At 43.6% G+C, this 21475-nt stretch overlaps 1 protein-coding gene across 2 annotated transcripts in view; it reads right to left on the bottom strand.

Annotated features, from left to right (window-relative positions):
• Positions 1–21475, bottom strand: part of brsk2a (BR serine/threonine kinase 2a) — a 194728-nt gene that overhangs the window by 79018 nt on the left and 94235 nt on the right. For both annotated transcript variants that reach the window (XM_069685877.1, XM_069685876.1), the window contains exon 2: positions 2142–2236. In XM_069685877.1, coding sequence (XP_069541978.1) covers positions 2142–2236 — 95 coding nt within the window. The remainder of the gene's footprint in view (positions 1–2141; positions 2237–21475) is intronic.

The raw sequence follows: 21475 nt of genomic DNA, 5'->3' as shown, positions 1-21475 counted from the left end.
TTTCTTTACAACCATTCCATCAACACGAGGGCCAATTTTGCAGCACGCCAATTTTGAGCAGGCAGTGAATAGAGCTGCCCAGCAGGAGCCCGGGGACGTACGGAAGAAAAAAACATCCCTCCTGTACACTTCAAAAAGAGGCTGCGTGGGTAACAGCAAAATTATAAATAGGAGTGTTTGACCCAGAAGATTGTGGAGTGTTTCATAGTGAGGGCACAGCAATTATAGTTGCTTAAACCTGATTTATTGTTGTGTTATTTCAAGGATTCTTTGAGCCCAACAGCTGACTAGCACAGTTCAACATTTAAAAAGGATGAAAAACAGCTGCTTCAAAGACCCCCTGTCACTGACTTACCCAGAGATTCCACTTTTCATATGACTTATTATGATAACATTTTTGCAAAACCAGCCTTTGATTTATGTAGCAATTTAAAATCCACTCAAGCAGTCCGTCCTTCTAATTTTTAAAACGCTTGCTGGCAGTCGGCCCAGATTTTATGTGTCAAAGTGGTGGCTCTTTTTAGAGAGTCACAGTCCCATTTTTGGTGCTGCTTCAGACTACACTTGACAAAAATATACTCTTTATATATGTATGTACATACCCAGGTAGACAAGCTACAACTTAAAGACTGGGTAAAGCAATTTGTTTCTTAAAGTGATATTGAAGATTTTCATTTAAATAAATGTCTGTTAAGTCTCTATCTATCGCTGAATGAGGGAACACAATGGTGATTGCGTCCATGGCCCACTGATGAAAGCCTTTGCATTTACAGTATTACAGACTGGGTGTCTGGTGCGACTTTAGTGGAAAAAATCACAAGCGACGCCCAGTTAGTGACGCGTTTTCCATCACCCAGCAGTGGTTGGTCTGCCAGAGAGGGTAGGCAGAGCTAAGCCGCTGCTTTTCCGGTCTCTGCAAGCATTGCGAGTAAACAGTAATCTATAATGGCTGAACAAACAAAGAAAAGGTCGATGACTACAGATACAACTTCAAAAATAAGTGACAATCCAAAGAAAAAAAAACAAATTCGACGCTCAGATGAAGCAAACAGGCTAAAAAGGAAAGCGACCGTCAGCAAGGAAAAGGAGGAGTTACAACCGGAGCCAACTGTGGACGTCACACATGCAACACTGTCTGGATATCTGGGAAGTGTGCTACCGCAATTACCGTTCACCACCGTTCGAGATTACCACTTTAACATGTTTAACATGTTGGAATATAGTTGTCGAACACATGTAAAGAGGCCTTCAGCTATATATTACTGAATTGTGGAGTTAGGCATTATGCCGTTGTTCATGATTTGTGACTTCAGGTTTTTATTGGCAGTGTGACACGATGATGAAACGAAGCCATCCTTAACATAACCCCTCCCACACACTATATCAATGCTAAAACGCAGCGCAGCTGTAGTTCTTTGGCTCCTCACTTTAGTTTATTGTTTAGAATGTGCAACCCCCTGATGTGATTTTAAATTGTGTAGAGTCATGGACAAATAGAGGGCGAAATGGTAGATTTGTCAAGTTTTTGCAGCAAAGCCGCTGCCATATTTGGCCTGTCTATAAGCACGTAAGTCACTGTTACAAGTAACTCTTACCAATAAACAGCGTGCTGTGTTTGTCGTGGAAGGAAAGCACTGTAACATTTTTGGACCGATTTCAAGGAGTCCTTTTGTTGTCATCTACATGGAGCACTGTTAGAAAGTGCAGGGCTTTCCATAAGCGCCAGCTGTCGGCCAAACAGCCAACTAGTCACTTAAATACAGCCGGCTACTTTTTTCTATTGTTGATTCTGATCAAATAATTTTGGCTAACAAGTTGCTTTTCGTTAGTTAGACAGAGTGCGTGAGTGTGGGGAGGCGGGGCGCTCAGCTAAGAGGAGAGAGCGGATTGGGCGGAGAGTAGACTTCACACAACACACCCACAGCGTTTCAGAGCAGAGAATACTCCTCTGTTTTCACCACTTTGAACTGTAATTGTATATAATTGGTGAGTTCTTTCATCACTCACATTTGGCAGGGTGCCTAGTAACACATTTTTCTGTGGGGACAAACTCAAAACGGTGATCTATTTTTGCTTTACCCGGTCTTAATAGGACATTTGAAAAGGACTGAGAGTCTCCGAAAGGAGTGAAAGCTACGTACCTTCATTAGTACTGACTCGCTGAGTTTCTCACGGTTGACGATCTTTATGGCGACTTTCTGGCATGTTACACAGTGGACTCCGAGCTTGACCAACCCTGCAGAAACAAACAGGAAACACACTTCATTAAGGTCACATAGGTCAAACTCTTCTTGTCAAACTGAAAGCCAGATGTTATGTGTTCATATTACACCAAAAAAGAAAGAAACTGCACTCTACTGAACGTACAGAGCATCTTTAATGAGCCTATTATGCAGGGAGATGTAAAATGGACTGTCAAAATAAAGTGATATTTGAAGCAAATTAAGCTCTTTTGGCTTACCAACACTGCACATTAAGCAGACTGATGTAAAACTGCTCGTGACCTCATGTACAGAATGCTGATAATGACTTTTAAGCCGACAGTTCCTTACACAAAACTGCCCTCTGGGGTTTATGTGAGTCATAAAGGCAGTAAGTGAGTGAGCCATTTGTGTTATTGATTCCTATAATGTACTAAGCTGCTGTGATGCAGTCGTGTTGAGTTAGCTCGAATGGACAATAAAAAGGTAGTGGTAACAAATAGAGACATTGCGAAGCTGAAAGGTCAGTTGTTGAATGTGAGTCATTATTGACCGGAGCACAGAAATGACAATGAAGCAACAAAGAAAGTGAACTGTAGGAGAGTAAATAAGGATGTGACATTTCAGAAAGCAGCAGAAAATGTTCCTTTAAACACAAAACACAGGAGTTAGTGTCAGAATCTAAATCATGTCATTTGCCACAAACCATGGACTGTATAAAAAGAAGGACGACATGACAGCTCCCTAAAAGTGAAGCCAAAACCTCTGGAACGCCCCCTGCTGACTGGCTGCAGTATAGGTCATAAAGCCCGCCTCCTCCATGTTAACAGATGGGACTTGAGTCAAACTATAAAATCAAAAATACACATCAAATACATTTTTCTCAAACATGGTTTCTGTCATTATAGTTAGTTCTTATCATGCTGATTTACGTCCAAGTGTTCATTTTTCTGACAAGTTATTTGATGCTGTAAAAATGATGATTGACAGCTTTGTTGACAAATACGGCTCTTACAGCCGATCTGTTCTGGATTAGCAGAGTAGAGGAGGAGCGGTGAGAGGAAACGTAACTAAAACAATCACTGCAGTCGGCGTACTGGCCCTTTAATGTTCAGCTGCAAACAATGTAGAAAACAAGCAGGGACACCCCAGTGTACAGTTACCAAGTGGAACCGAGTGGTTTGTTTGTGTGTATTTGATACAGTGGAGCCATGAGAACAGCGCAAATCCATTTTCTGCTTGGGACCACAGAGGCACACATGCATTAGAAAGATGTTTGCATCAGATAGGTTACTTACAAACTGAAACAAACACACCAGTACACAAGCAAATGATGATTCTCTGATATCGTTTTCCCCAACGGTGCTGCAGGGATTTGGAGACGACAGAAGAAGATTTCTAACGTCATAAACTACATGTAGCATTTGAGCTCTGTAACGGCTGGCACACTGGATTTACACAAGTGGAATAATTTGAAAGGTTTGATTTCTTACCACTCTCGCGTTAGTAAAGATGAAGATGGTGGAATTAATGTTACAACAGTGTGCCTGAGACAATAATGGTGCAGTTACTAAAAGAAGCATGTCTTAGAGAGACGTAATGTCCTGCATAAATAAAACTGTCTGCCTGACATGAACCAGACTTAGCCTCTAGCTCGCTCTCCCACTGTCTATCACACATCTTGATTTCTATATTAACCAGCAGAAGAGCTGAAACACAGAAACCAAAGAAATGTCGAGCAGGTGAGAGAGAGATGGAGGAGAAAGAGAGAAGCAGTAAATAGAAAGAAGGCACAAAAGATGAAGAGAAACAAGTGGAAAAGATTGTGAAGCGGTGATAACGCATTATTCAAATGGCAGGCCACAGATAATTAAGCAATAATGGAGAGCAATGTGTGGGAGTGAGGCTCTGGCTTGGGAGTTGAGGGGCCGCGGGGGCCGAGAGTGGAGACACATGGAGGAGAGGAGGCGTGAGAGAGAGAGAGAGAGAGAATGATGGAGAGCAAGACAAAGAGAGATGGGAAGGAAAGCAAACACTAAAAAGAAGTTGATAAAAATGTAGAAAGAATTACATAAAGAAGATGAAACAGGAAGGAGAACAACAGACAAACCCATTAGCTTGTGATGGTAATCATATGTTAATGGCTGCTATAGAGAAGCTCATAAGTCATGACAAACGCATTAAAGAGAAAGTATCTGCCTGCAAACACATGAAAAGTTAACTGGATTATTTGCCTCACTATCCATCTTCCTCCAGTGCCTGCGTTTCTGTTAACAGAGGGCGCATTAGCAAGAGGGAAATGTGCACAGGGAGGCAGCACATTATGGTTTTACAGCCACTTTGTGTACGGACTGAAATGAACTCCTGCAAGGAAGTTCAGTACATAATAAAGGGGGACCTAAGACATAAGCCTCTTTTGCCACATACACCTATACAAAATACCTATAAGAGGTGTAACTGCTACGTTCTTAGACCCAGACAAATCAGCAATGATTTGCAAAAGGGATGAGACACTAGCTATAGCAGCTAGCGGCACATCGGTGACTCAGACTGAATGCTAATATAGGCATACTAACATGCTAGCAATGGCAATGCTGACATTATGACGTTAACAGGTATAATATTTACCATGTTTGACCAACACATGCTCAATAGCACCAATCACAATTGTAAATTGTAACCACACAATGTCTCTATATGAAAAGTCAAAAGCCACCAAAGTTACTGTAATGAATCGTAAGGCGGGCATGAATGGTTGTACCAAACAGGGTTTCCGTTAAAAACTAAATCTGTGCCGGTCTACATGTCCTGGAAGCTTTCGGTGTTCCGGACAAATGGGTGAAATTACGGTCAAATATTATGAGACAGCCATCACTCTGTCACTGTAAACAAGGACTCCAGTCTACAGTTCAGTTCATACACGTCGCTAAACTGAAATTAATACAGCAGAGCAACATGTCTCATGCTCAAATGACCACTTTTCGTGCCGTGTCTGTGCTGTCCATATGCATGCCCACTCTCTCTCTCTCTCTCTCTCCCTCCCTGAGGGAGGGCAGTTCACTACACATACTATTATTAATAAATGTATATTAATTAATATCGCTGTCTGAATGTCTTTGGTTACAGTGGGACATTTGAAATTAAAACACCATCATCAAAGCGCGCAGGATCAAAAGTTACATTTATCCATTATAATTAATGGATACAATAAAGGATAAAACCTATTTATTGTGACAAATACCAGTTACTGAGGTGATGATACATTTCTAACAAATAATTCAGTCCTCACTCTCTGTCAACTAAACTACTCCGTAACTACGAGGAGATATGATGACATGAATAATCACATTTTAAATCTTGCTAGAAAAAATTAAAGACGTTTAAAAAGTTGCTGTCCCCTCTAATGTTACAATAAAAACTACGCCCTTGTGCCTGGGGACCCTCGACAACTTGCAATGCGCATAAGCCTTGTGACATTGTCCTCCCCAAGGCGACTTTGCTGCCCTGTTTTAATTCTGTTCTGCAGAGAGAACCCTCGGGACACAGTTAGAATGAATCAGTTTCAGTTGAATCAGTTTTTTTTTTTTTTTTTTTTTAAAGATGTCCGACTTAAACAGAATTTACCGATTAAAAAAACCCCTGGTACCAAAACTTCATGCTGTTCCAACAAGCAGCTCTCAAGACTTTACACTCTAGGCCAAACATGTGGAGTTGGTAAAGGTCATCACCAGAGACTTCACATCACCAGAGTCAGAAGGCTTCATCCTCTGGGGACTGTGAATTTGTATTCAAAACAGCATGGCAATCATCAAACAGTGTGGGCCAAAGTGGTTGATCAATAACGCTATATTCAGAGCCATACCGCTAGCATAGCTACCATGGTTGTATTTTATAATCAGGCATTGAAATATACTCCCACTAACAGAATCTAAAACAAGCTCCAGCATGTCGTCATGTGTGGGTGATGTGTGCACACAGCTGACTGCCAGCACACGGTAAATCATTTCAATCGTGCGCTGGAGACGGAGTCATATTTACTGAGCAATGTGTACGCCAAACAAAGGAAATGTTTTCCGAGATAATCATTACATTGTGACAAACTGAATTATGCCCCGAAATGAACCCATCACTCCCTTCCTCTCTAATGTCCTATAATGAGAGTGATCGTCTGATACTCCCTGCGTCCCTTCAACCTGTCTGTGGCGATACCCCCAGAGGAAATCCTCTCAGGTCCGGACGTACACACTGAACTGAACCTGGATTGGCAGAGGCTTTGGAGGAGGGGATGTTCAAGAGATGCCCAGGAAGACACCGGGGTTTCATCTGGATCTGGCTGGGCTGAGCAGGTAGGTTGTCTTTGAACATAGCTTCAAACGTAAGGCTTTGACTGAGAGCACAAAGGATCAGAGCTTCACGGGGGGAATACAGACAAGATTACGGCTGTAGCTATCGGGGTCTGTGTATATGTCTGAGAGTGTATGGGTTATACTTTTTAATATAGTTTGACTTTTTGTAGCAAATTCACAGACATTTATGCAAGTGTATACCTTTGTGTACAGCTGGTGTCTTTCTGGGGGGAGGGACAGCCCTGTGTTGTGATTAAGAGCCACATATTCAGTATGTAATATATTAGCTGGACCAGGGCAGACTGGTATTGGCACTTACTGTACACCTATACACTTTTCATTAACACACATACGGACAAAAGCAAGCTGTGCAGCCGCCCTGAGTTTGCAACGCCACTGAATCAGCAAGTGCATCGATCTCTCCTCTCCTTCCCCCTCCTCCCGAATCAATAGCATCAAAAGCTCTCGCATTCACAACAATGTCAGAATAATGACACCAGCCAGGGACTTATGGGCTGGAGAGGCCACCATCGACTGACCCCCGGCCCCCAGTCGGCTCTCCTCTCTTTACTTTCAGTGGCGCTCTGTGATTAATGATCTAATGTGGGGGGGGACCGCTGGAGGAAGACGCAAATTGAGAACTCTGGTCCATGCCTCAGTGAGCATCAGAGCTGAGCGGAGTGTCGCCGCACTGTGCTGGAAGCTGCTCTATCGCTTCCAAGTCATGGTTCCAATCATCACCCTGCTGGCTTTGACAAATCAGGAATGAATAATAAAGTTTTTGAGTAGAAGCGGAGCTGATTGCGTCCGTAGAGACGGCCATTAAGAACAGGCAGGCCGGACAACTGAGGGTCAGATGGGAAGAGTCTGTGTAAGACAAGGACAGAACAAACTGAGACTGATGACTGAAGTAACTCATCATAAATGAAAACAGTTAATCAACAAAAACATTGTGAAAATGTTTGTCATCAGACTGTTTTAGCAAAGACTAAAGATCATTCTGGCTGTTTGTCTCCTGCTCTGCGTCACTGAGCCATGTGTCAGCGCTGATTTGGTAATGAGCTTTTTCCTCTCACTTCACTGTCTCTTTAGAAATGATTGTTTTTCATGTGATCACAGCTGAACTTGCTGACATCTTTTCAGGAGACATCAAACCGGTGTCTGGGTGTCGTATTAGTTATGGGAGCATTTATTTTAACTTTTGGAATAAAGAATCTCTCGACAATCCTTCGACTTTGGGGCCCTAGAATGTTTTCAACCATATTTACATATGGCGTTTATTCCAGGATATTGATGGGGAAAAGCAGAGGAGCTCGCTAAACTGCACTTCCTCAATCTAGGACGGCCGCCTCTGATGTCACGTCTCGTTCAAAATCGTCAGGTTTGAATAGTAGACTGCAGACCTGAAGATTTTTTAGACGATTCACTGGTATATTCTCGTCGTATTTCTGTACCGCTCTGAGCCATTGCCTGCAGCGATCAATGTCCTTGACTGGAAAACAGTAGTATATTATTGCTTCTATCGATTACAGAGAACACCAGCTTTGACTGACAGCGGCTTTTTCCAGGGGCCAATTGCTCCTTTAACTTAGGGACACCTTGGGATGTTTTCTGAGGCAAAGCAGAGGAGATTTTGTGGGTTTGTAGCAACGACTGTATATCAAGATGGACGACGCGTCTCCATCTGCTCTAATTGTACAAAATTTAAGCCAAAATACCTCCCATGAGGGCCGCTGCCATCTTGCGATGGTGACGTCATTTGGAGCCTGACAGTCGCTTTTTACAGGGGCAAATTCCTCTTCGCTTTTTTTCGTATAGCATTATAATAGCGGGACAAAATTCTGCTAAAAGAAGTTAACCCGACAACATAAAGACCAAAGACACATCAGATCAATGACCTTAGATCCGTGGTTCTCAACTGGTGGGTCGTGACCCAAAAGTGGGTCGCAGAGCTGTTTGCATTGGATGTGTGCTTGTAAAAAAAAAATGGTGGCATAAAGTCTGTGCTGCGCTTTTATTTTGAAGGATATGGGTTTCCTATGACGTGCGTGCAGTAGTAGTGTAGTTCATTCACACTCTATAGCTGTGTACCAATCTAGGGGCTGCATCCTTCGAAGGAGGCGGTCTACGGAAGATCTGCTATTCATAGCCTGTGTAGACCGTTAAAAGGATAATGTTTAGTGAGTAAGGAAAGTCTTACTTGTTATTATGTTATTCTATAATATGTGAAACATTAAAAAGATGTGGGGGCTGTAGCTCAGTGGTGGAGTCAGTCATCTCTCAATCAGAAGGTTGGGGGTTCGATCCCTGACTGCTACAGTCACATGTCGAAGTGTCTTTGGGCCATCGGGTATGAATGTCCATAGATCCTGATTGGAGATTGGCACTTAAACCACTGCCATCAGTGTGTGAATGTGAAAGGGTGAATGTGACACGTAGTGTAAAAGTGCTTTGAGTAGTCGGAATGCTAGAAAAAGTCCATAAGATAAACCTTTATTAAACCCACAATGTGGAAATTTCCAGCAGTGCACAAATAATCAAGCAGCTATGCATATGTTTACATTTAACAGAAAACTACAAATACACAGTGCACACAGTGCAAAAAATAGTTGTTATTGCACATTGAAAGTTCTCATATTACTGCACGTATGTGATTGAAGTGAATATATCTTTGCTTAGGGTCTGACTGCAGCAGGAAGGGAGGATTTGCGGAATAATAACCAAGTTGAAAGAAATATCTGGAACCCTTTGGAGAACCAAAATATTTTGCAGCAGGACAGTTCAGTCGACTATAAAGTTAGAGCTTAGTATAGCGCTTCTTAATTTAAATCCTTTGACTTCCCACTGGGCCGTCGCTGGCATGTTTATGTTTGCCTTCCCGTAAAGCTGTTTAGCCTCACAGAGGAGCCAGGAAACCCCCACCACCAGCGAGAGACACCTTGTCTCCCTCTGTGCCTTCTTGTAAGAGCTCTTCCTGTTCCAGCTTCTAAAGCATGTTGATCAGAGGTCGATTCATCATCGGGCGGTGCTGGGACATCCAAGGAGGAGCAGGCAGAGGAGGAGAAGGACCCCGACTGTGAGCCTGATTTCCCCTACCATCGATCTGAGACACAGAGACGGAACGCAGGCGAGAGGACAGGAACACTCTGCTTGAGCCTTGGAGAGAGAGAGTCTTTATGATCTCCACCTACCAACAACACACATCCATAAAGTCTCACACACACACACACACACAATGTTTTATCCTCCTCACAGCACAGGCATCCATGCGGTTAAAGATCATTACCGGATAGCTTAATTTCCATCTGGAAGTATCTACTCAGAGAGGAGAGTAAGGGATGAAAAGAGATGTCTCCTCTTGCACACCTCTCTCACTTTCAAACTTGATCTTTCTGAAGCCCTAAGCCAACGCCGGCAGATGGTAGTAGCTTATGCTGGCTTAGCTTTCTCTCCCTGAGGCGCTGGTTCCGAGAAGCTCGTTGCCCTTAGGCACAGATCTGCGAGCTGCTTTCCGCTTCTGCTCTCTAACCCTGAATGCTCATCGGTGGGGCTGCAGCCCTGCACTGGGATCAGCGTTTGAAAGGAAACACAATGTGTTACCGGGGCTTACTCCTCCAGCTTCTTGTGGCTGTACGGAAAGCCCCTGCAGCAGGGCGTGGGAATCCCCTCCACCAGGGCAAAGGGCTGGAGTTGAAGACCTCTCGTCGGCCACTGGAGCTCTCTGTATCTAGCTGGTTACTAGAAGAAAAACGCATGTTGTCCTTGTAGCTCGACAGCAGAATCATCATTACAGTTTGCAGGAACAAACTTTTTGCTTCACTCAACTTTTCCAATTAGTTTCAGCTTTATCTCCTGTTTTGTTATCCAATTTCTTTATGAACTTGTCTCAGTTTCTACCAAGTTTTGCCCCCACTCCTTCTCTCATGTGTTCTGACTCATTTTATCTCCCCTGCACTATTCCTCTATAAAGAGAAAAAGAAAGGGAATACACCAGCAGAAAGCTGTTGAGTCATACTGTGCAGGAGGGAGACGGCATGTCGAAGATCAAACAAAGCTCGCTCACTACTCAATGAACGCGCGCTCTCTCTCTCTGTCTGTCCCTCTCTCTCTCTCCATCCTCCTCTTCATTCACTAAATCTCTCCATCTCCTCCACCCCCTGCTTTCGCTCTTCTTGCATTTTCAGTCAGCCGTGACGTTCGTCTACCCAGCCTCAATTCCCCCTGCAACCCTCTAAAACCCTACCAGCCAAAGCAACGGCAACAACATCAGTAACAGCCGAGGCCCCGACCAACAGAACGGCTTCAAAAGCAGGAAGAGCAGTTTAGCCCTGGAGTGCTGCGGCGAGGAGGGAGGCACACTGACGCATGCATACAGAAACTGTTTATTTGGCCTGCGTGAAATAAGACATTTGCTCAACATCTCCCTTCTAAGCTAACTCCCTGTGCAAAACAGGGATCTCTGGGTAAATTCAATAATATTGGAACTTTACTGACAAAACCAAACTTATTCTGACTTTCAAGGGCACCCTGGAAATGCTTGGGCTTAGATCCTTTGCTAACAGCACTTAAACCTGCAGCTAAAGGGTATTTCTTGTGGTCTTGTATTCTAACAATGATTCTAAGCACAAGATATGATCCTTCTCCTCCCGTAAGAAAACTCAAGGCATCAACTGTTTGTCACAGCATTCTGCGTCTCATACAGGGATGGTTGAGCTTTTGCTTGAGGCTTTAAACTATCTGCAATGTAAGGATCACAGACAAGCTCATAGTGACCTTGTATCAAATAAAAAATGAAACCTTATAAATGGACTGTATGTGCACTTTTCTAGTCTTCCAACCACTCAGAGTGCTTTTACACTACATGTCACACTCACCCTTTCACACACAGATGGCAAAGGCCTAAGTGCCAACCTCCAAACAGGATCTATGCACATTCACACACCAATGGCGATGCCTTCAGGAGCAATTCGGGGTTCAGTGTCTTGCCCAATGACGATTCGACAAGTTGACTGTAGCAGTCAGGGATCGAACCACCAACCTTCCGATTGAGAGATGACCGACTCCACCCTTCACCTTGTACATGTCAATGAGAGGCTAAGGAACTCTGACAAAGCGTGGCTATTTGACAACCTCATGTCAGACACTTCACCCTGGTACTTTTGGAATATTGAATCCCACTTGATTCAACACAAAATGTCTGTTCCCCATTTATCTTCATTTTAAATCATTTGTTGGCAATATTGGTTTTATTTGATTTTTAAATCCAATGAGGAACAGAGAGAGAGAGAAAGAGGGAGTGAGTTACATGCAGCCAAAGGCCAGCTTGAATTCAATCTCAGGCCACTCGTGCCACAGCCTTCACAGCGGTGTTGTGACAAAGTCATCTTTGCTCAAGTCCCAAGTAAGTCTCAAGTCATTTGGTCCAAGTCTCAAGCAAGTCTCGAGTCATTTTTTCTTGGGCAAGTCAAGTCAAGTCACAGGTTATGTCAAGTCAGGTCAAGTCAAGTCGAGTCCTTAGTTAAGGCAAGTCAAGTCTTTCTTTCCACCCAAGATCCAGCACTCTTGTCTGTAGTATCCGGTCTTTATAAAGAGAAAAGACGAGGTGTTAGTAGCTCGTCTAATAATGATGTTATTGGCCAATTTATAGAACCTGTTCAAAAAGTATGACAATGAATTGTATCTGTATTATCTTGGCACAGAGGCAGCCATGACGATGGTCTGCTCTGAGACCGTATTGAGTAGTAACGAGTCGACTGATGAGGCTTCTCTTTGGGGAAAAACATCAGGTAGCGGGGGTCTTTGATGTTGCGTGTTGCCATAGTGAGGAGTTTGACTGACAGCCAGTCATCCAATCATGACAATCACATACAGGGAGCTTTTTGATTTTTTGATGATTCCCAGTTTGGGCTGCATACGTACTTGATAGTTAGACAGAAACTTGACAACACTGAATTTAATCATTTCATATTTAACAGCTAACTTTCAAACTTATGAACACACACAAGTCATCCGAGTCATCATGCCTCAAGTCAAGTCTCAAGTCATTTATTTTTTGTCAAGTTGCAAGTCATCAAAACAGTGACTCGAGTCCAAGTCCAAGTTACATTTAAGAACAACATTTTCATATGTCTAACTGTAATGAAACGACAATATTGCACATATAACGCCCATTCAAATACACAAAGCTATTCTGAACATCCCGTATGTCCTAACATCCTGCTTCCACAGTGACTCCCGTGTCTCTACAGCAGCTAGTATCTGCTCCCTGTGTGTTTATATCTGTTTGTGTATTTCAGTGTATGTTTGTTTTTGGCTGTTTGGGTTTAAGGGAAAGTGGGTACATGGGTGTGGGAAGTCAATTCCATATACACGGCTTAATTAGCATAATAAAGCCCCAACAAACACGAACAAACTGAAGGGGGGTTAGGGCAAAGAGTTCATGACGGCTTTGAGGCAGTAATCTATTTTCACTTCCTGAAACAAGAATAAGAAGGATAGAGAGCGTCGCCTAAAGCCAGCAAATGCTGAGAGATCCATTTTATCTTACAAGCTCTCTGATTGGCAGATCTTACAGAATCCCCACCCCCTTTTTCCGCCTCAGCCTCATCAACATGTAAATATGTGCACAAACGTTCTCTGAAGTTCATCACCTGCGCGGCGCGGGCTGCAAGCTTCACACACCTCTTTCTGCCAGGAGGACAAACAAGTCTCATTGCCAGAGGTATCTAACGCATGATTGCACAGCAGAAAATAGAAAGAAAGTTCAGGCTGTGCAAAAAGTTCCTGGATGCTGATGACTCGCTGGAAACATATGGCACACGTGTTTGCCAAATACACACACTGTAGTCTACTCGCACAGACGCCACATCTCATCTGAGAATGAAAGGCTGAGTTTTGCTGCGTCAGATTCTGCGGATTAAACATGCAAATTAAAAAGCACAAAAAAAAGTGCGGGAGAACTTTTTGGGCAGAGATTTTTGTGTCTCTTGTGAGGGAACAGCCTCCCCATTAAGTTGATCAGAGGCAGTGATATCTTTCCTCCTCTGAATCTCTGCGCGGAGATGTCGTCGCGGATTCAAAATACTCTGAATTCTGGCCTGATGTGACTCGAGTCCGAGCCACAGAGCCGAGCGAGAGTGACAGTGTCAGAGGAATGTTCTGCCCGAAACCCCAAACGGGAACATCAGAGCAAATGTGAATGAAGACGCGGCGGGCAGATATGAGAGGAGAGATGAGAGGAGAGATGGAGAGCAGAAATTTTTAGAAAGAAAGTTGCAACAATGGGCCCAGTGACAGCGAGATGGAGAAATACTGATAGGGATACATAAAGAGAGGGATGCTGGGGGAGACGTAGTCAAAATACGGAGAGAAAGTGGGGCCTAGGAGGGCGGGGCACAGAGACTCAGATCTATTTTTAATGCCTCTGACTGGGGATCAGCAAAAGGAATGTATAATTACAGCCTCATGAATAATGCAAGCAGGCTTCTTTTAATTAGCCACACCAGGCCCGATGCAGCAACCGCAGCAGACGGGACAAACACGTGCACGTGCACGTACACACAAACGACAGCGCACTTGAACTCGCAAACAGATAGGACGTCCGCAGAAAATGCTGTTACCGATTCACATATGCGCGTCACTTCTGAAACATATGTGTGTGCATGCTAAACATGTACTCACCCGCTCCTCCGGGGAGACGGGAGTCAAATAAAGAGGCGAAATGATGAGCTAAGGATGGGTACCTTGGCGATGCCGCTCTGATAGGCTTCACAGTGAGAGGAGCCCCCAGACACCACTCAAAGAGCTGCACTGTCTGCCTGTCATGTGTTAGATAACCCCCAATATAAGAGTATGAATTATTAAACATCTGACTGGATAATATTACAAAACCTCGCCGTAAAAAAAGACTGCTGGCGGTGGCACGGCGCTCGCTCTGGATTCGTCACACACGGGCACGCTAGCACGCACGCACAGCAACACGAACAAGCTGAAAAAACACGCAATCACTGGCACACGAGTCCTGCAGAGGAGCCAACGTGTTGGCTAGAAAAGACATCGGAGAAGAAGCAATTAATCAAACCTTCGTCATCTATAATTCAGCTTGAGTTATTTCATTAATTAACAGTGTTTGGGTTGTCTATGCAACATCTTCATTATCAAGCACGGATCAAGCCGGAACAGACTTCAGCGATGCATCAACCTGTCTTAATAACTCGCCTTCTTCCAAATGGAGATTGAAACGGATGGTCCAAGCTCAACCAGGAAAACTCCACTAAACTCTTCACGCACATCAAGAGAAGGCAGGAAGCTGGTTCCAAGTTGGAACGACGCATCAAAAATGCCGGCAGGATGTTATTTGGTTGTTATCTGGCAACTCCACTTTCTCTCATCTTCAGAGCTTTAATTTGTAAGCTAATTTGCGGCTGGCAAAGACAGGCTTGAGTATGGGAGAGGATATTGGATGTAATTCGATGTCTCACTCCATCTTCGTTTGTTGATTGGAGTTTAATTGGCAATGAGGGCGCTGCGTTCCCACTTTGGGGCAGGCAGGGGAGATGACAGCTTGAGCACATGGACTGAAAATGAGTCCTGCTGTGATGTTTTAACAGGGACGGCGAGGAGCCCCCACTCAGAGGACCCAACTTCAATTCACACAGATGAAGGGGAACACATCAAACAAGCATGGAGGGAAGACAAACAGAGGCATCCCTTCTTTTATTTTCTGACCCATGCTTCTTTAAAAAACAATAAGACCTTCAGCTAGAATTAGCTTTACACAACTTTTTGACATCCAGCCTTTTATAAACAAGCGGAAATAGAAAATAACAGCGGGAAGGATTGTCCAAGGTGAGCCCAAAACCTGCTATTATGGACAATATGCACAAGGGTATTGGTGTAAGTACCAACAGTGTTTGGCTCTAGGGCAGAATAATCTTCTATAGGGGGAAGAGTTTGTGTGTGTGTTCCAGGTAGGGGGCCACCTCCCGGTGCGTGACATTGATACAAACACACACAGTTTCCAAGAATACTGTCAAGCGGTTTGCTCTCCTGGCTCTTCTCCCCCCTCTACCGATGTCTTTGTACCGCCTTTATTCTCTCCTGGCGTAGAACAAATGCTGCACAGGAGAAAGGTCAAAGTGTCAAAGCTTCACCATTAGTGTGAGGTCTGATCGGAAACACCTCACGGAACGGAAACAATGAAGACAAGATGTGTGCACCTGAGTGTGTAAGGGAACTGCCTGGCAGTACAGCACGGAAGGCTTTCACCGTCCTCGATAACTGTATAGAACATATCTCAACAAAACATCCATGTTAGCAGTCAGGGCTACACAAGAGGACTGGAAACTATTACAGCATGCAGATGGTATAGCACAGGCAGCCTCTGTTGAGCTCTTGAATGTAATTCTGTTCATTCACCTGGGGGATAAAAACAGCTGCTGACATGATTTGAGTTGTTGGATTAATTCAGTGCTGGATTTTTCCACTGTATGACCAACATTGTTGAAAACAAACCAATTAGATTGAAAGCACTTTGACTCCTTTCATATTTTAAAGGTTGAGAATGCTTGTGCACTTTGTAGCATCATTAGCAGACTTGGGTACAATATAACCTTGTTAACATAGTATTTGTAAAGACGCTTGTCTCATTAATGCTTTCCATCAAGTTGAGTGGGCGAAACTTAACGTACTGAATCACTGTGCCATCTTGTCATTAGTAAAACTATGATAGAGTATCTTACAAAGCTCTCTTATTTATCTACACATTTATAAACATTTTCAAGCCGTTTTCCGAGACAGCTGCAGTGCAAGTGCAGAGACGGGTGAATGTGACTCATGTGAATTGGACTGATTTCCTGTTTTCTCTATTTTTACATCTATGCATAATCTGTGTTAAACACACATTCTGCAGAGATAACACGTAGTCATACAGACTAATTTGCATATTTTCTTAAAGGGACGGTACTCTGTTTTTTGCAGAGAGCTGACTTTCCATCCAGTTAAAATCTTCAGGCTTTCAAAGTTCTTCAGTTTCTTTTTCCATTGCAATTCTACCTGCAATTCCACCATACTATTGTTAGGATTGCAAAGTGATGCTTTTAAAAAGTCTGACTGCTGTTGGAGAGTCTGTTTCTATAGTCAAGCATGTATTCACTATGAACTCTAACTATATGCTTCCACTAGGGAAACCTTGCTTGTTCATAGCATTTACACCGATGCCCCTTTTGCCGCCAAAACAGCCCTGACTCCACTAGAGCTCTGAAGATGTGCTGAGAGTATCTGGCACCAAGACGTCAGCAGCAGATCTAACGCTGTGAGTCCTGTAAGTTGCGAGGTGGGGCCTCCATGGATCGGACTTGTTTGTCAAGCACATCCACACAGATGCTCGATTGAATTGAGATCTGGGGAATTTGGAGGCCAAGTCAACACCTTGAACTCGCTGTCATGTTCCTCAAACCATTCGTATGGGCACATTATCCTGCTGAAAGAGGCCACTGCCATTAGGGAATAAGGTTTCCATGAAGGGGTGTCCTTGGTCTGCAACGATGCTTAGGTAGTTGGTAGGTGTCAAAGTAACATCCACATGAATGGCAGGACCCAAGGTTTCCCTGCAGAACACTTTCCAAAGCCTCCAACGGCTTGCCTTCTTCCCATAGTGCATCCTGGTGCCATGTCTTCTCCAGGTAAGCGACGCACACGCACCCTGCCATCCACATGACGTAAATGAGAACGTGATTCATCAGACCAGGCCACCTTCTTCCATTGCTCCATGGTCCAGTTCAGTTCACACGGAAACACCCCACAAGAGCTGCAGTTTTGGAGATGCTCTGACTCAGTTGTGTAGCCGTCACAGTTTGGCCCTCGTCGCTCACATTCTCATGCTTGCCCATGTTTCCTGCTTCCAACACATCAACTTTGACGACAAAATGTTCTCTTGCTGCCTAACATATCCCACCCACTGACAGGTGCCATTGTAAAGAGATAATCAATGTTATTCACTCAACCTGTCAGTGGTCAAAATGGTATGGCTTATTGGTGTTTATGCCAGTGGGAGGGGCTGCAGAAGAAGGCTGGATGGAGGCGGAGAAAGACTGTTGTGTAGAAGAATGGAATACATATCCAGTTAAGGTGTCATGGAAGTAGGATGTGTTGGTAAATCCTCCATTGGTGGCCGTTGGCGTAGCTGTTGACATCTCTCTTTGGAAAGCAGTGGAATCATTTCAGCCACTCTTCTTTCTGGCTCAATCAATGCGTCAGCTGCAGCTAGCTCATTACCCGAGCCACCACTGCATCTCAATGAGGCAACATGGGAATTTCTATTAGCCACCTAGAACCAGATCTCTCTCTCTCTCTCCTCATTTCCTCCCTCTAGCTCTACTCTCTCTATCGTTTTCACTTGATCTCCTTATTCCCTCTCCTCAGTCAATCAGTCACTCTTCCTTCCTTTTTTTAGTCTTCCCTTATTTTTGTTGTTGCCTAATACATCTCTCTCTTTTCTGCACCCCACCCCCACCCCCACCCGTTTCTCCCAGGGGACATACGGAGGGATGGCTCTGCTGTTGCATCATGCGTTCCTACCATAACAACAGTGGTTTGTGTGTGTGTTTGTGTGTTTGGGGGTGTTTATGAGTTTTAAAGAGAATATTCAATTCCAAAAGACAAAAAGAGAAAGTCGAAGATAGATAGGTACCGACCCGCTCTGAACACTCTTAAGCCCGTTTGTAATTATCAATGAGTTTGTGTGTTTATATGTGTGTTTCTGTGTATGTGTGTGTGTGTGTGTGTGTGTGTGTGAGCAATGCACATGTGTGTTGCAGTGAGTAACATCCCGCTGCTGAATGGAAATGAAAGCGGTTCTGGAGAGAAGCCAAGGCCCAGATTGCCTGCTTTCTCAGAGACAGGACTCACGTCACAGGGCTTGGAACATTGCCTTGTACAAAAAGTGCAGATACACACAAACTTGACACACACACACATACATGCACACAAGAGAGCACTAAAAGAAAGTACACAAAGCAAAGCACCAAGGGCACTTCACCAAGAGTCCATTTCACCTGGCCTTTTAACTGAACAAAGAGCGATCTGAGAGTGAGATGTCTGAAAAAGCCGAGGGAAAACTCTGCAGAAAGCAAAATGAGATATCATGAAAAAAAGGGCAGAGAATCAGGAGTCTGAGAAGTGTGTTTACCGATGAAAGTACAGCTACATTTCATAATTTAAAAGGTGAGTAATGTGGGAAGGCAGAGAGAAAGATATAGACAAAGAGAAGAGAGTGCCAGGTCTCTGTGTTACAGCACCCTGGAAACTGAGGGAGCAGAGAGACATCTGTTCGACATGACTTCAGGGGGCTTTTACTCTGATGTCAGCCTGTCACCACATACAGGACCGCAGGAGCGGGATCATGCTGAGAGTACACACACACATGCACGCACACCCTATAGCATGGACCACTCGCTGGCTTACCCTCCCTCTCCATTTCCCTCCAAATCCACAGCTAAATCCAACCTTAAAAAAGGAGGCGTACTTCATCTTTTAAACTTTTAAATGTGTCTGTAACATAATAAGTGTTGTGCTATATACATTTTTTTTTTGTAAACTGATACAACATCACCAAAAGTAGTGCTGAAACGGTCTGCTATCGACAGATATTTAACCAGAAATACTTTGGATAACTATAAATGATTGGTTCCAGGATCAGATGTGTCTTTATTTAACTTTTCAGGACTATTAATTGAACATTTATGATGATCAAAGACCTCACATTTTCTGGTATTTTACAAATCACACAATTAATTGGAAAAACAATCACTAAACGTATCCGTCCATTCATCCATTATTGATAACGTTTAATCTGTTCAGGGTTGCAGGGCTAATAAGTCTTAAGGGGGAAATGTACTTGCTGTTTAACCTTGCATTCACTAACACAACCGGCTGGGTCATGAGCGTAATTGTTTACATACTTGGCTATGCACTATGTGTGTTACTGGACACACCAGAGAGCTCAGGCTGTGTGCAACTACTGTATGCGCAGGATGTAAACAACAGACAGGGCAACACTGTCACACCGTCGTCATTGTCCCTACTCCTTTTCTCCAACATTTTCCTCCGTGCACAGAAGCAACAGTCATAGACTTGTTAGTTTTGCAGGTTTCCGCATCGACTTCTAAAGTGGAACTCTTCTGTCGCCAGCTTTTTTGTCACTGTGCAGTGGCAATGACACATCGTACAGATGAGGACAATTTCGGACTTCAGCTTGTCTTGCGGTGCATACTGCATCTTGTGTTCACGTAGCGGCAATTTTTGAGGATGTGCACAGGCGACGCTCCAAACATACGCAGGGAACGAGCGGCAGCCATCATGTGCAGGTGGATGCGTCGTTAAAAGCAAGGATATGTGCGGCTTTAGATGCACTGACATGCAGTGCACTCCATACTATAACATGAAGGCTCATTTTATATAAACCACAGCAGAGCAGCTCACCCTTAACCCATAAATAACATTAGTATCGACATCACTTTGCCCTCTATAGCGAAAGAGCAGATTCAATTTAAAGAGCACCAGGAGAGGACAGCCTCCGAGAACAAAATAAAAACATTTTGTTGAAACTAAAGCATTAATCAATAAACTCTGTATTGTCTGTATTAGTTGCTGGATTTTTTCTAAATGTCACCGGACACCTGGCTGCAGCTGCAGCAGCAGTGAACTTTCAGAGACCTCTGCTGTTGTCTTGTTCATCTCGAAGGCCATCAGCGCTGGAAAATACTGCAGTCATTAAAATGATAATGATACAGTTAGGGCGACTGACGGAGTATTGATCCAGCACAACACCTCCCCCATCTGTCGCATACACACACAGCAATCCAATGAGAAGGAATGTATGTGTGTGTGCGGTTGCTTGTTGTATTCATAATGTGTGTTGTGTGTATTGTCAATAATACAAGAGCTCTTTACCACTGGACATAAAGGATGAAGAATCGCTCAAACACTCCAAACACAGTCCATTTGTACCATTAAGTGATCACACCCACACACACACACACACACACACACACACAAGAAGACACACACAAACAGTATCAATGCCCAGTGTCAGTGCACACAGTGTTGAAACATTAGTCATGTTTGCACGACTGATGATGGCTTTTATATATCATGTTAATGCTCATGGAGCTGTCACAGGAGCCTTGCAGACATGGGAGGTATCCCTGACATGCTTATTACACGTTGTACATCACTGGACCAGGATGTGCGTGCTGGCATAACGGCCATGAATGAGTCTGTCAAAATGCCATGATGCATGTTCACCTCTGTGATGGATGCGTGTGAGGCAGGTTTGACTCACTGCATCACTTGACGATCAAAGACAGAAACAGGCTTTTGACTGAGGACCTCTCAAATACCTTTTCACTTCAACTAACCTCATTCACATGGCAGCCATTTTCCTCTGACATCACGCTCAGGGTGGGAAGCTCAAATGTTGTTATAATGCTGTGTTCCAGGATGTAAGTCATATAAATGTAGAAATATCTGCCAAATTATTATCATTTCGACGGCTCGCGATTGACCAGCAACTGAAAAGTAAAAACAACCTACTTTAAACTACCGTCAAACAACAGCTATTGTTAGCATACAGACACGCACGACAAGCTAAGAATGTATTTATTTCCTATCATATCTTACAACCCTAAAAAGCTTATGTTAGCATTCAACCACAAATTCCTTGCTAATATTAGCTAGCAATTTATGTATTTTCTATTATATCTTACAAAACTATCATAAGCTAATGTTAGCATTCAACCACTTCCTTTCTAACATTGCTGTTAGGTAGGGATGTCTTTAATTTCTATCATATCTTACACTATCAAAAGCTAATGTTAGCATTCAACCACTTCCTTGCTAAAATTACTGTTAGCTAGGACTTTATGCCTT

The sequence above is a fragment of the Semicossyphus pulcher genome, unplaced genomic scaffold (genome assembly GCF_022749685.1).
Source record: "Semicossyphus pulcher isolate SPU_LCO1_2020_fin unplaced genomic scaffold, fSemPul1.0.p SCAF_8, whole genome shotgun sequence".
NCBI lineage: Eukaryota > Metazoa > Chordata > Actinopteri > Labriformes > Labridae > Semicossyphus > Semicossyphus pulcher.
This window is presented reverse-complemented; position numbering and strand designations above follow the sequence as displayed.